We start from the raw sequence: 13197 nt of genomic DNA on the forward strand, positions 1-13197 counted from the left end.
TCCTCACGGCATATTAAAGAATTTTTACCAACATGTCAGTTCAGATGGCATATTTTTATATATATATATATATATATGTATATGTGTGTGTGTGTGTGTGTGTGTGTGTATGTATATATGTATATATATGTATATATATATGTGTGTGTGTGTGTGTGTGTATTACCTGGGGTTATGTTAACCTGTCGTTTTTAGAAGGTATATTAGGGTTTCATTTTTCCAGTCGCATACACACACAGTCCGTAAAAAAACTATCCCAGGGAGACTTTGGTAATAATTACATTACCCAGCCTATTCATGTAAATGAATCCAATCGGAATAGTGCCTTAATAGGCAAAAGTTTACCATCCCAAGCCACATAGAATATTAACATTGGCATTGTGGTATGTTGTGTTCCACAGAGCAACATGCAGTTGAAGAGCTCTTGCAGTGGGCAGTAAAAGGAGCGGACATTGATGGACAGGTGCTGGCTTACCTAGAAATGGCTCAGGTAATCTTCATTTAAGTCTGTGGAAAAACAGACCAATTTCAGAGTAGATGGGCCTATTATTCTGTTAAGCATACTTTTTTGAATACTGAAGTAGCCAGGTAACAAAGGGAACACATTAATCCCCCAAATTAACATTTATTCATAGCCTATTCTAATTCAAGTTCAAAGGATGATCAGTCGTTGCCTTTCAAATGAGCCTCATTGTTGGAAATCACTGTGTGAAGCCTTGTGCCAACATCCACTTCATCTCCCTTTCTACAGTTCCACAATGCCAAACAGCTCTCTGCCTGGTGCCTCCATCACATTTGCACCAACTACAACAGTGTGTGTCGCAAGTTCCCCAAAGACATGAAGACCATGTCTCCAGGTATAGACCTAATACCTATCCCTATATCACAGTTGACCTCATCTCTGACCTTTTCATCGATCATATTTGTCCATATCTCTCAACATTTCAATCATTTCATTCCCTTGTCTCCTCCAGAAAATCAGAAGCACTTTGAGAAGCAGCGCTGGCCCCCCGTGTGGTTCCTCAAGGAGGAAGACCGCTACAACCGCTCAAAGAAGGAGCGTGAGCGTGAGGAAGAAATCCTGCGCAAGCAACACACAAAGCGTGGCTGGTGCTTCTGGAGACACCCATCCTCCTCTGCACCCCACATCTCCTGAGGGTGCTTCCTTATCCGGCAACCACCACCGCTCACACCCCAAACCCCTCACACTGTCTCAGCCTCAGGACTCTCAGCTGATCCTGGGAAGACCTGTGTCTGTGTCCAATGTATGCATCCTGGCTGATGGACGTTTGTCTGGGGCCACTTCGCCCCCGTGCTTCTGCCTTCCCTCGTCAAGCCAGGTTTAATGCCAAGCCTGAGGCAAAAAGCTGTGGCCCATAAGAGTTTTTAGCTCATCAACTGAAGGGGAGAATTTCTCACTCTGTGTTGTGTGTTTCACTGTGTTAATCCAGCAAGTTTGGAGGCCACGTAGGGACACCACATAGGGAATGTCTTCATGGCAGTGATCTGCCTTCACCTTTTTAAGACTGTTATTCTTGTGCTACGACTACAAACCCACGCATCCTCACTCACCCCCTCAGTACCAAGCCTAGGCGCTGGCGCCCGAGCATGCATAGAGCATGGTGCTGTTGTGATGAGCTCTTCCTCTGAATCCTATTTCTGGGGTATATATCCAACATATATGAGCTACACATACCTTGCACCTAGCACCTAAAACAGCGTCAGGGATTTGTTATTCTGTAATCCGCAAAGGTACATCCAGCTGAACTGTGGTACATGCTTTTTGCCTCAGTAATGTATAACCTTTGCCTATTCTCAAGAACAAAGAAGTTGCTTTGGATCTTCTGTAGCCCCCTTTTTGATCTTTATGTTTGGTTTTCCAGTTTTCCACTGAGGCACTATTGGGGTAACTCCACTCAAGGGCCCTCATTTATCAGCATTGCTTACTAACAAATCTGTGCAGAAATTGTGTTTACGAACTTTTCAATGCAGAGTGTGGGATTTATCAAGACAAACGTTCACTTAGGCTTCTGAGTATATTTTGCATTTGAGCACAAAACTAATACCGATACATTTGTGACCATCAATTTCGGCCTAAATTGGAGAGGGAAATGAGGCAAACAAATGCAATACCTGTTCTGCCTGTTCATGTACAAGTTCTTTCAACCACGATTTATGCCTACAGGTGTCTCCCAAACACCACAAACAGAAAAATTAAACAACACACCTTAATTATTCTCCACTTTATTGATTAAAATCTAGAAAGAAGTTTCTTTCCATAGCTCAGATTTTGATTTACTTGTTTGTTCGCTTACATACTATATATGGTTAATTGTGGGTGTGTCTGTATTTAACCGAGCAGTGAAATGCACATGTATGGTGGCTATGAACAATTGGACTTTACAATGCACACTTGTGCATATGATCTGCATACTCACCGTTGATGGATCCCAATTTTACTGTGTATGTGAAACTGTTTAGAACCTTTTCTTCGCAACGTTGACACATGAGGGCCACGAATTATTACTGCTGGCACTTAAAGCTGAATGTGGGCAGAAACAGGACACTAAATAAACATGGTGCGATGCTCTGTTCATTAACCTAAGAAGGTTCTAGTAATGCACCAAAGAGACGATTCTGGTGTCGGGGGGGAAAAAACGTAAAAGGAAGGTCTTAATTTAGGTCTATTTCTAACACTGCTAAGGGAGTATGACCATTATCTAAATTCTGTTGAATGAGTAGGGTTTTGTTCTGATCGCTACCAAGATGTTTATTTTTACTTGCATTTACTTCTCCAAGCCACTAGAGGCAGTGTTGTTTCTTCGGTTTGTATAATGCATTAGATCAAGGAAATTAATCTGCAATTCTTGCCTTTTTTTTTTCTTTTTTTTTTTTTTTTTTATAAAGTTTCCACCCTTCATATAAGAGTAACATTTCAGTATTTTTGTCCAGGAGTTTTAAAATCTACTCAATTGCAACATAACCAAAAATAAGGTTGCCATATTTTTCCTTCCTGCTTCTTTGCTAAGATCTAAATTAGCTTCCCTCAGTCTAACCTGCTGTGTTCTACCTCTGCAGACAGAAATAAGTTTGGGATTCAGTCAATGTGGGGTTTTTTTTGTTTATTTGCTGAATATAAGGCCACAGAGTTGTACCTTCACTTTCCAGTTCATACAGTTAAAATGGTGCTTGGAATTACTAAATATCCCAGTGATAGTATTCTTTTCTCACAGTGGTTACTTCTTTCTCTTGCTCATGTAATTAATTACTTTCTGTGTGACAATCCTACACAACAACAGCAACAAAATCTTGACTATTTAGGAAAGCAAAGTTGTTGGATAAAAGATTGATTCCTTTTTTCTTCAAAAAGCTTTATGACTTTCAGTAGAAAGGCTTGTAGCAAAATGGAAAATGGGTTTTGTGGTATTGGTATATTCTACTGATGTGGTATTTATGTGGCAACAGCACAGCTCGGTAATTGTAACCTTTCCACTTTTGTCCCTACATCAAGTATGAAGTATTTCTCAAACGCATTGTGCTGTTCTGTATCTGGTGATCCTGTTACATTATCAAAGACATCAATGTTAGTTAGGTATTTGTTTGCTTGGGTTGTGCTAAAGTAGGCGCTTATTTCTGAAAGCTCAGTTTCACAAGTGCTATTTTTGTAAATGTTAAAACAGAAAACTGTTCGACTTTTTTTGTAGCACCTTCCACTATTTCTGGCTTTCAGATTTTTCACCTCCGTGAGACTGCACCCAGGTGCCGCTGGTAGCTAGCTGGAGACATATGATGTGGAAAGATTTCTTCTTCTTTTTTCTCACTAGAGACATGTTCGAATAATCAACAGCTACTGAAATAGACATGCGTGAGAATCTCATGGGGCCCATGTGTGAATGAAGCTGATCTTTGGAAGGAAGGAAATAGCAAAAGCCTTTGACACAAGGTGGGGCCCTTTGAGCTAAATCTTAGAAAATCTGACATTTTAGATCATTAAAAATAGCAGTTGGTGATCTAAAATCAACCTCTGTCTAGCAATGTAACATGCCGGTGAATACACCAGTTTGCAATTGCTCTGCTATGTTACTGTCTCCGTACTAAGCACTTCAATAGTAACCTAATGTTAAAACGTCTATAAAACAGTTCTCGCAGACAAATCAATAGTGTTTACCTCTTATACAGTGTCTTTCTGTACTTGAAGGTGGAACGTGTTGCCTTGGTGATTTTTTTTTGGACACTCCTTTTGTCCCTTAAACATTTTTGCTGTCTAGATCTGTCGTGCATGACTGACTGTTCCTAAACTCCAGCATTTAAAAAGACATTACATTTTGTAGCATGGTAATTTTTCTTCCATAAACAAAGTGGACTTTTTTAGCTCCATGCAGTTTGTGTTCAATGTTTGTTGGTGAAGGCAATGATGTCTCTGTATATAACCTGTGTGCTTTATTGTTATTGCCTTTGCTAAGTTTAGGTTTTAAAAATAGACGGGGTGTATGATGTAGTTCTGTAGTTCTGAGGGACGGTTTTGTGGCTTTTGTATGAGTATTATTAGAAACCTTATTATGGCTCGGGTAACATTTTTTTGAGACTTTTTCAACAGCACTAACAATTGATAAGCCCTTATTAACAGTGTAACCGCCTATGCACTTTAGCCTAAATTGTGAAAAACAAACTTATTTTCCTGATTTTTATAGTGATTGACTTGAAGTGATGCACGTTTACAGGAAATGTGCATGAAGAATGGTCTCCTAGACATGATTGCATGCAGTCATGTGTACATTTGTATTAAGAATCAGGTGTGCACTTTGTTATTAGTCTGTTCTCCTATATGAGCTCGTATACAAATACATGTTACATTTAGGAGAAAGTCTAATAACCATTTTATATACAGTTTTTAACTGGGATTATCATGTCCTTGCTCAAAAAAAAAAAACCTGCACACCCCCTCCCCCAGAGTTTGCAATAGTAATGCTCCATAGGGCTCGGTGTTGTTCTATACCTGTGCCTTTTGAATTTTTTTTTTATTTTATTTTTTTTTAAGAAAAAAAAATCGTGTTGCCTTTCTGAAGAGGGCCTCTTACTACTGCCTTTAGATGTTGAATAATTGTAAAGAAAACCATGTGTGCATACGCATAAACACACACAGGCACTTAGCCAGGCAGCTGACCACCGCATTCCTCCTCTTACTGTCAGTGCCTGTGAACGTTATGTAGCACAGCTTACTGTTCTCTAACCTGGCTTTATGCTGCATCCTTTTCATTGCTTTTCCTGTATGAAATATTTCCAGCTCTCATTGTTTTGCTGAACCAAGTGGAAATAAATGTTTTGGGTTTGATGTGATCATGCTGGTACGGCTATGGGAGAGCACGTACAGCCTACAGTATTCATTGTAGTCGGACACTCGTGCCCTCTACAGAAGCAAATAAGAACTATTGAACGCAGCTTATTATGCAGTACGCATTTTATGGCGTGATGGAAAGACTTTTGCGTTATTGGGAAGTCCGAGGCTGTACATGCTTCTTCCAGTGCTGCTATTTCCTTTCTGATTCAGCATCCACTCTCAAAATTGTTCACTATTCTTTCTTCCAAATATTATTTCTTCATTTTCTGTACCTCACACTTTTGTATATGTACTTCTTTGATTAATTGCAGGATTTGATCTTTGGGTTAAACCCACTCTTGTATTTTCCATGCAGTGAATTCATAAGACATTTAGCGTTATGTCTTTGTGGTTTAGATGCTTAATGTTTTTTTGGGTTTTTTTTCATGCATCTTATACAAACTACTGTGGGGAATAACAATATGCAAAGGGGTTAATACTATCATAACTTCGATTATACAGCTCTCACTTTCAGTGGAAGTGGCCTTCTTTAAACTAACATGCCAATTCTAACACTAATGGTATCGTCGGTTTTATGTACAGTGCGGATCTCCGTCTCAAGGCCACCTTGGGTGTTTGAGAGCGGTCAGCAACTGAGTAAAAGCTGATGACCATTCTTCCTTTTGTTTTATTCTCTTTATATTATTATATAACTATTATACCATTAAGCACGTTGTGTTAATCTTGTTAACTTCTTACTTCTTTTGAAAATTGCTGTTAATGTAATGAAACAAAAAAGAGCACACACAACACACTATAAGGGCTTTTTTATAATTAAAAAAAATGGAAGAAAGAAAGGCAACAATAAGAATGTTCAGCAGATGCTGCAAAAATGTTTTAATGAAACCTTTGTAATACTTTTTTGAACCACTGTGATTTGTACAAATGGAACAAATAAGTAGGCGAAATGCCGTTTCAGTATTCTAATGTTTAACTGGGCTTTTAATAAACTTTAAGTGGATTATTGAATGTTTGCGTTTTGTCTTTTTTTTCACTGAAATGGTAACATGAGAATTTTTTATTGAGTGATACTCAGTAACATAGTTTTAAATGAAGCATTTAGCAAAGCGCGTACTTTAGTATAGAATTAAATGTATTTTTCTCAACAGGAGGGAACAACTGCTTGTAAGCTTTTATCAAGCAGCTTATATTCATATAACAATTAGTATTATGAAAAGGCAGCAAGGTGGTGCATTCAATAAAAATGTAAGTAGATAGATTGGTGACTCTAAATCGCCCCTAGGTGTGAATGTGTGTGCATGGTGGCCTGCAATGTCCCAACCAGGGTATTCCTGCCTCATGCTCAGTGTTCCCAGGATAGGCACAATATCCACCACAACCCTGAACAGGATAAAGCAGTTACTGAAGATAAATGAATGCATTGGTGTGAGAGTTTGTAGTGTTTTAGTAGACAATTGCAAAGAATGGCCAAAAGAGGGCGTCAGAGATCAACTCAGTAATGCAATGAACCATTAGGCAGGTACTATTGCAATGTAAATGCAAATAAAATGTTTTTCTTATTTTTCTAAGGATCTGTCTCCCATTCCATCTTAACCCAGACCGAACCATATAAGAAGGTCATAATTTACACTGTTTGTGCCTTGGGGAGCAATAATATACAGTACATTCATTCTTACTGTGTATCCCAAACCAAGTGAGCAGCAGACCACACCCAGATGGCAAATTTATAATTTATTTATTATATTTTTCTGTAACTTTGTGTCATTTCTGTCTAGACAGGCAATGTGTAATTTAGACGTTGTCTGGAGCTTAACAGAAGCACTCTTCCTAAGAAAAATCCTGTTTTGTTTGTAATCCGAGCCTCAGATTCAAATGACAGACAAGCTACTTCAGACATTCGTGGAGTCTTTTGACTGCAGCGCCTTGATCTATTTGTATGAGAAGTCAAAAATGCTTCACACTTGGGCTCTAGGGACAATAACCCAATAAATAAGAGCAACCAGAAGTCATGTATAAAGTATGAGATCTGATTGGACATGTGTAGTAGCCTGTCATCATATCATTTGTTTACTCACAGTCACTCATTATCATGCCATTATCATAGCTTTTTAAAAAAAAAAATGCATTATGGTCAGACCAAACACAAATGACATTTTCCTGGGCCAAAATAAATAAATCAATGAAAAGGATGTAGGACATTCCTTCTTCAGTTTGATTTCTTAGCACTGGAGTGCCACAAGTCTGTATACTGAGCTCTCTACACTACCTGCCCGTCACCTACGACAGCATACACACCCATAACTCCAACACCATCATTAGGTTTGCAGATGACAACCTTATTATAGAGTTGCTTTCTAGCAATGATGAGCTATCTTGTAATTAAAGGGGGTATGCAGAAACCACTGAAAACCACTGCATCCTCAACAGGATCAGCAGTAGCACATCTACAGCTTCATGTTCCTAATGACATCACCTTTCTGCAGTTGCAGCCTTGACAGCACTGCATTAAATCAACTGTTTTAAAAATTTGACTTCACCCCACATTTCTCATGTCATGTGGCAGCAGTGCAAAGCATAATGTAATGCAGATACAGCTCAAGAGCTTCAGTTAATGTTCAACATCGAAGTGAGGTAAGCTAAACGCTATTCACAAAGGGGGTGGAGCTGCTCAATATTGAATAATGCTACATGTGTTACAAGGCACTTCATGGAGACTTGAAGCTTTTTTGACATTAGGCATTTTAGCATGTCTCTCTCAATATGACTCTATGGAGTTTTGCCTGAAGCTGCACCTTCTTCTTAGTTAACTTCCTATAAATTCCCATCTGTCCCTTTCCCTACTACAGACAAATTTTCTATACCCACCTCCTCCCTCTCTTCTAGCTTTTACCAAAAATCCTATCCAGGAGTCTTTAGTGGGTAGACTTGTCTATCTAGCTGCTCAGTTCTCCCCACTTTTTACAGATACTTTATTGGAGTCTGTATACACTGAATGCTCATTTCTCCTGTTGATGTAATTCGATTCATTCTGTAGCATTGTTAAGCAATAAAAAGTCCTTCAACTGGGGTTTCTACCACCCCAAAAATAAAAGAAAATAATAAGTTTACTCTGGAAATTAATTTTCAACCATTTTTTTCAATCATTCACCATGAATCCTATTTTTCATCTTGTTCCATAATGGTCTTTGCAGTTTATGACTCTCCTGAGAAGTTTGGCAGGCTGATCTTCCTGTCTACCTCTTCCACGTCCTTTTCCACCCAACACAGGCACTCAGAGAGCTGAGTCAGCACACTGTGAGTGGTACTTGGCTTGATTAAGGATTCACATGATGTATTCCTCTCAACCCCCACCCGGACCCGACCCCACCCCCTCTCTCATGACACGGTACTTTCTAGTGAGTTGGTTCTGAGATTTTATTGGACTGGGCCATAGGCCGGGGTTTTGTCACTCACATAAATGTGAGACATTTGATGGTGGTTGCCATGGCAAGAGTGTGTGATGTGGGAACAACACACACACATCCAGCAGAATTTCCAGTAAGAGTTTGAGGTGGGGGAGTGCTGCCACAGATAGTTTAGAATTGACTCTGTAGTTGTAAAATTTGGGTCTCATTGATGTGTCCATATGGATGGGTGGCCATGAGACCACATAGGCATTGTGTGTGTGTGTGTGTGTGTATGTGTGTGTGTGTATGTGTGTGTGCATGTGCAGATGCTGATTACAGCCATAAACTCTGTGCCATCAGCACTGTAATAGTGATGACTGGTCATAATGAATGGTTCTACTACCAATCTGTACCTTGCCATTATTATTATGACACCATTATGGTTGAGCCTTATAGCACACGGTCTCCTTGTAGGTTTTATGTCTATACCCAAGAACGCACACTCATTGAAAGACAGTTTTCCCAATAAAGATTAACATAAAGGTTATATTCATGTTGGAAACTGGATCGGTATTGATATGGGAAACATTAGCAAGAAAAGATTTGAGTGGCATTTTTCGCTCTGAGTTCAAACATCTGTGAATATGTCATTTCTTTAAATCAACTGATTAACTCACTCATTATGTTGTATAGGGGTGTGTCTTGATCAGATCCCTAGCTCCCTAGGTTGTTAATCAGTATATTGTGTACATGAGTTCGGGCACTGGTAAGGACCCTGGCTCACTACATATTGGGACACTGATAACTCAATTTCAACATGATTATGTACTCGCGTTGTAAAATATCACCAAACATAAAACCGTAAAAATAAATGTTTTATTTCTCATACAAATTTGTTAGCTTAATCACTCACATTTCTATCATGGTATGTCAAGTAGGATCATAGACTAGCTAGTGGATTTTTTTAAAATTCATTAAACACTTAAAAGTCATTTGACTCAAAAACCATAAATAGAATGTCAAATAAGATTAAAAATTGCTCATGTAAGTAATCATTCGAGAGCTATGACAATAATAACAAGCTGCCTACATTTGTAGATGGAAGTTGGCTGAGAGTTCGTCTGCCATTTTATTCGAGTTGAAAGGCTTCAGATAACATGATGTCATTTCCAGTAAAGAAACGTAGTGAGCATCGATGGTCCCTGGTTTTTGCGGTGCATTGATGGATTTGTTAGGGAGCGAACATTACAGTGCACTGGAAGGATTTTGCGATTGAGACAGCCCTTAAAATGGCCGACTCCCTGATCAGTGCCGACTACTGAACTAGAGAGCTGCTTGAGACACACTCTAGGTTTCAAGTTTTTACAGCACACTTATTGCATTCTAAAATTTCACGTCGTTGTCTTACTCATCATTAGTGTCATCAAAAAATTTTTACTATTTCTTTCTCTAAAACCTCAAAACCACAAATTTGGACATCTTCCATTATTCCTCCACTGGAATATAAGTGTTAACCTGACCATGATTTTGCATTCCTACACTTTGAGCTCATGGTTCTCACCTAGTTAAAGCAACCATTTTGGAGCTTCAGAGCAGTCTGTGGAAGACTGAACCTTTGCTGAGTTAAACATCCAAAATAATTTCAGCAATGGTTGCTAAAATGTATGCCACACTGGCTCAAGGCATTATAGTCTTGAGGGGATTGAAGAACCAGGATTTCCTGTTTTATTTAGGCTGATTTGTGTAAACAAGGATTCTGACTGAAAAAGCAGCCAGTAAATCTATAATTCCTTCACGCTGTTTCATATTAAAAGTCTCAGAAGCTGACTGTTATTACTCAGCTGGCTGTAGGAGGACTCACTCGCTTGAGGAATTTAACAGCTTCTTGGTTTTTTTATGTGTTCAGGGCTATACACAAGAATGAAGCTCTCCCAACTAGAGCTATAATTCTCCCAAATTGTTATCCCATAAATATGCCATCCCGAGTCCAAACACATTACTGACTGGCTTTACTGCAAGCCTTACAAATTCCTGACAAATATGGCATACCTTACAGCAAGAGGAGGGACAGGAACTCACCTCCAACTTACTGACCAAATAATGAGCTCAACTATCTTTAGCTATATTTAGCGTGCACATTACTCAAAAGCTAATAATGAGCTCATGTGTTATATTTCATGATTATTTACAGTATGAACATTTCACATTTAGCAAAAGGTGGATTATTTTGGACTTTAGTGGAATTGAGCACAACAGCACCACTAATGGTCATAAGAAAAATACAAATGGTTTATCATACTATCAATGAAACCTTGTGATATTATGCATTACTCACCCCTAAGAGTTTCATTGTTGAAATACTGATAAGAGATATTAGATTTTAGCCAGAACATCTAATAACAGGATGAGCCATCACTGTTTCAATAATATGGCTAATATTAAACATTAGCTTATAGCTGATACAATCAGACTGAGTCTTTTACAAAACAACATTTGTATTCTTAGTCTCTTTTAGACCAAGGTTTAGCCTCCTGACCAGAATTGTCATGTCTGTTAAATAAACAGAATAATATTAATGTGTTTTAGTTGAGAGAGAAAGTTATATTTGGTGAGTTACTGTAAATGTAAATCCAAAACGTTCAAAAGTATTAGTTGTGTCTGTTACAAACATGCATTCAGTATAGCGGGTGTGAATTTAACACTGCATATTAGTAATATAGTATGTCCCAACAGTTTAAAAACTTGTATTTTGAGCCTCTTTTATTAATAAACATTCAAACCTAGTTGTACTAAGAGAGCACTGCCTTCTCTACAAGGCTACTGTAATATTACTGAGATTGTACTTGAATTAGACATACATTTACACAATTTTTAAATCATATTGTTACTCTTTGGCTCCTATCTTTTGCACTACCTGTTATATCGGACACTTCAACACTAAAACTGTGTTCTGGTCGGTGCTACATTGTCACATACTGTGCCTATTGTCCTGTTTTAGTAGTATTGTACTGTCCTGTGTTTGTAGCACACGTTTGCACGTACACTTTACGGAAAAATGTGCAGACCTTATTTAGTACTATGTCGTTTCATGTGGTTAGTGTGGTGTTTTATGTAGCACCATGGTCCTGGAGGAACGTTGTTTCGTTTCACTGTGTATTGTACCAGCTGTATATGGTTGAAATGACAATAAAGTCTCTTGACTTGACATATAAATATTAGAAAACCAAGACACTTTCTCATATACTCTACACTCAACAAGCTATTAAACTCAACCAACTCCTTGTGCAGTCACGTAAACCTAACCCTTTCTCAAATCACAGCACAGTCAAATCTCGTGGTCAATTTTATTTTATTTTATGTCATTACACAGCTTGTCAAGACAGGAGATACACTCTGCAGAGCATCAGCAGTCTCGCTCTCCCACCCATCAAGAAAAATAACACTTTTATTGCTATTCCCTTCCTGGCCTCTAGTGTGATGAAGTAAGTTGTTGGAAGAGAAAGCAATACTGCATGCATGAGCATGCCTCGGTGACATGGGTGTGATTAAACAAAAGCATGCCAAAAGTGTGAGAACCACATGGCCAAATTAATATTACTGTTTCTGTAATAAATTATGAATATGTTTTTAAGTCAGTGCTCTGTTCTGATAATCATAACTTTCTTGTATACTCTGTGAAGGAACCTGTGCTGTGTATATATATATATATATATATATATATATATATATATATATATATATATATATATATATATATATATATATATATATATATATATATAAGGATATTATTAAAATGACTGATACACTGATATATGAGACTAAAACAAGACAGAATACTTGGATCCACATAGTGTGCTATAGAACCATTATTTATGGAAAAGAAACCTGATGGAAAGTAATGCAGTATAATACAATCACATCAAATAATCTTAGCTCTGTTCCATGCCCTTGGAAAGGAAATCATCCCACAAGGTCTGCAGATTCACAGTTATTTGTACTTGATAATAGTGGCATTAACGTTATGCTCAGGGCTCCACGGAGACGAGTTAAGCATTCCTACCATAGTCGACAAGCGTTTCGGCTGAAGAAGTTTAGGAGGTTTGAGAAGCCAGGCATTTCAAGTGGATAAGGAGGACCAGAGAAGCTAAAGAAAAACACATTATCGCCAAAGCGAGGCGAATAACAGACACTGACCTCTGGCCTGGTGTGCATATCTCTGTGGCGTTGAACTTTGACCATCTGTCAGGTCTGAACACAAAGAAACATGGTTGTCAGTGGATGTTTATAGCTTAGAGTTAAAAACATTAAAGACAAACTGAATTTCTTATTTTGTGGATTTTTGTAATCACATCTTCCCTTTGAAAGTCTTAAGATATTATAGTGGTATTAGCTCAGCACTAGCTCAGTCGATAGTTAACATATTATTCGAGATAATTGCTAAGAGATTAAAAAATATATGTTTTAATGTGA

At 38.2% G+C, this 13197-nt stretch overlaps 1 protein-coding gene across 5 annotated transcripts in view; it reads left to right on the top strand.

Moving 5' to 3' along the window:
• rhobtb4 (Rho related BTB domain containing 4) overlaps positions 1-6346 on the top strand; it is a 40689-nt gene extending 34343 nt beyond the window's left edge. For all 5 annotated transcript variants that reach the window (XM_017452111.3, XM_047149645.2, XM_017452112.3 and 2 more), the window contains 3 exons: positions 402-490; positions 752-857; positions 975-6346. In XM_017452111.3, coding sequence (XP_017307600.1) covers positions 402-490; positions 752-857; positions 975-1156 — 377 coding nt within the window. In that variant the 3' untranslated portion in view covers positions 1157-6346. The remainder of the gene's footprint in view (positions 1-401; positions 491-751; positions 858-974) is intronic.
• Positions 6347-13197: the final 6851 nt, after the last annotated feature.

This window comes from Ictalurus punctatus, chromosome 22 (genome assembly GCF_001660625.3).
Source record: "Ictalurus punctatus breed USDA103 chromosome 22, Coco_2.0, whole genome shotgun sequence".
In the NCBI taxonomy this organism is placed as follows: domain Eukaryota; kingdom Metazoa; phylum Chordata; class Actinopteri; order Siluriformes; family Ictaluridae; genus Ictalurus; species Ictalurus punctatus.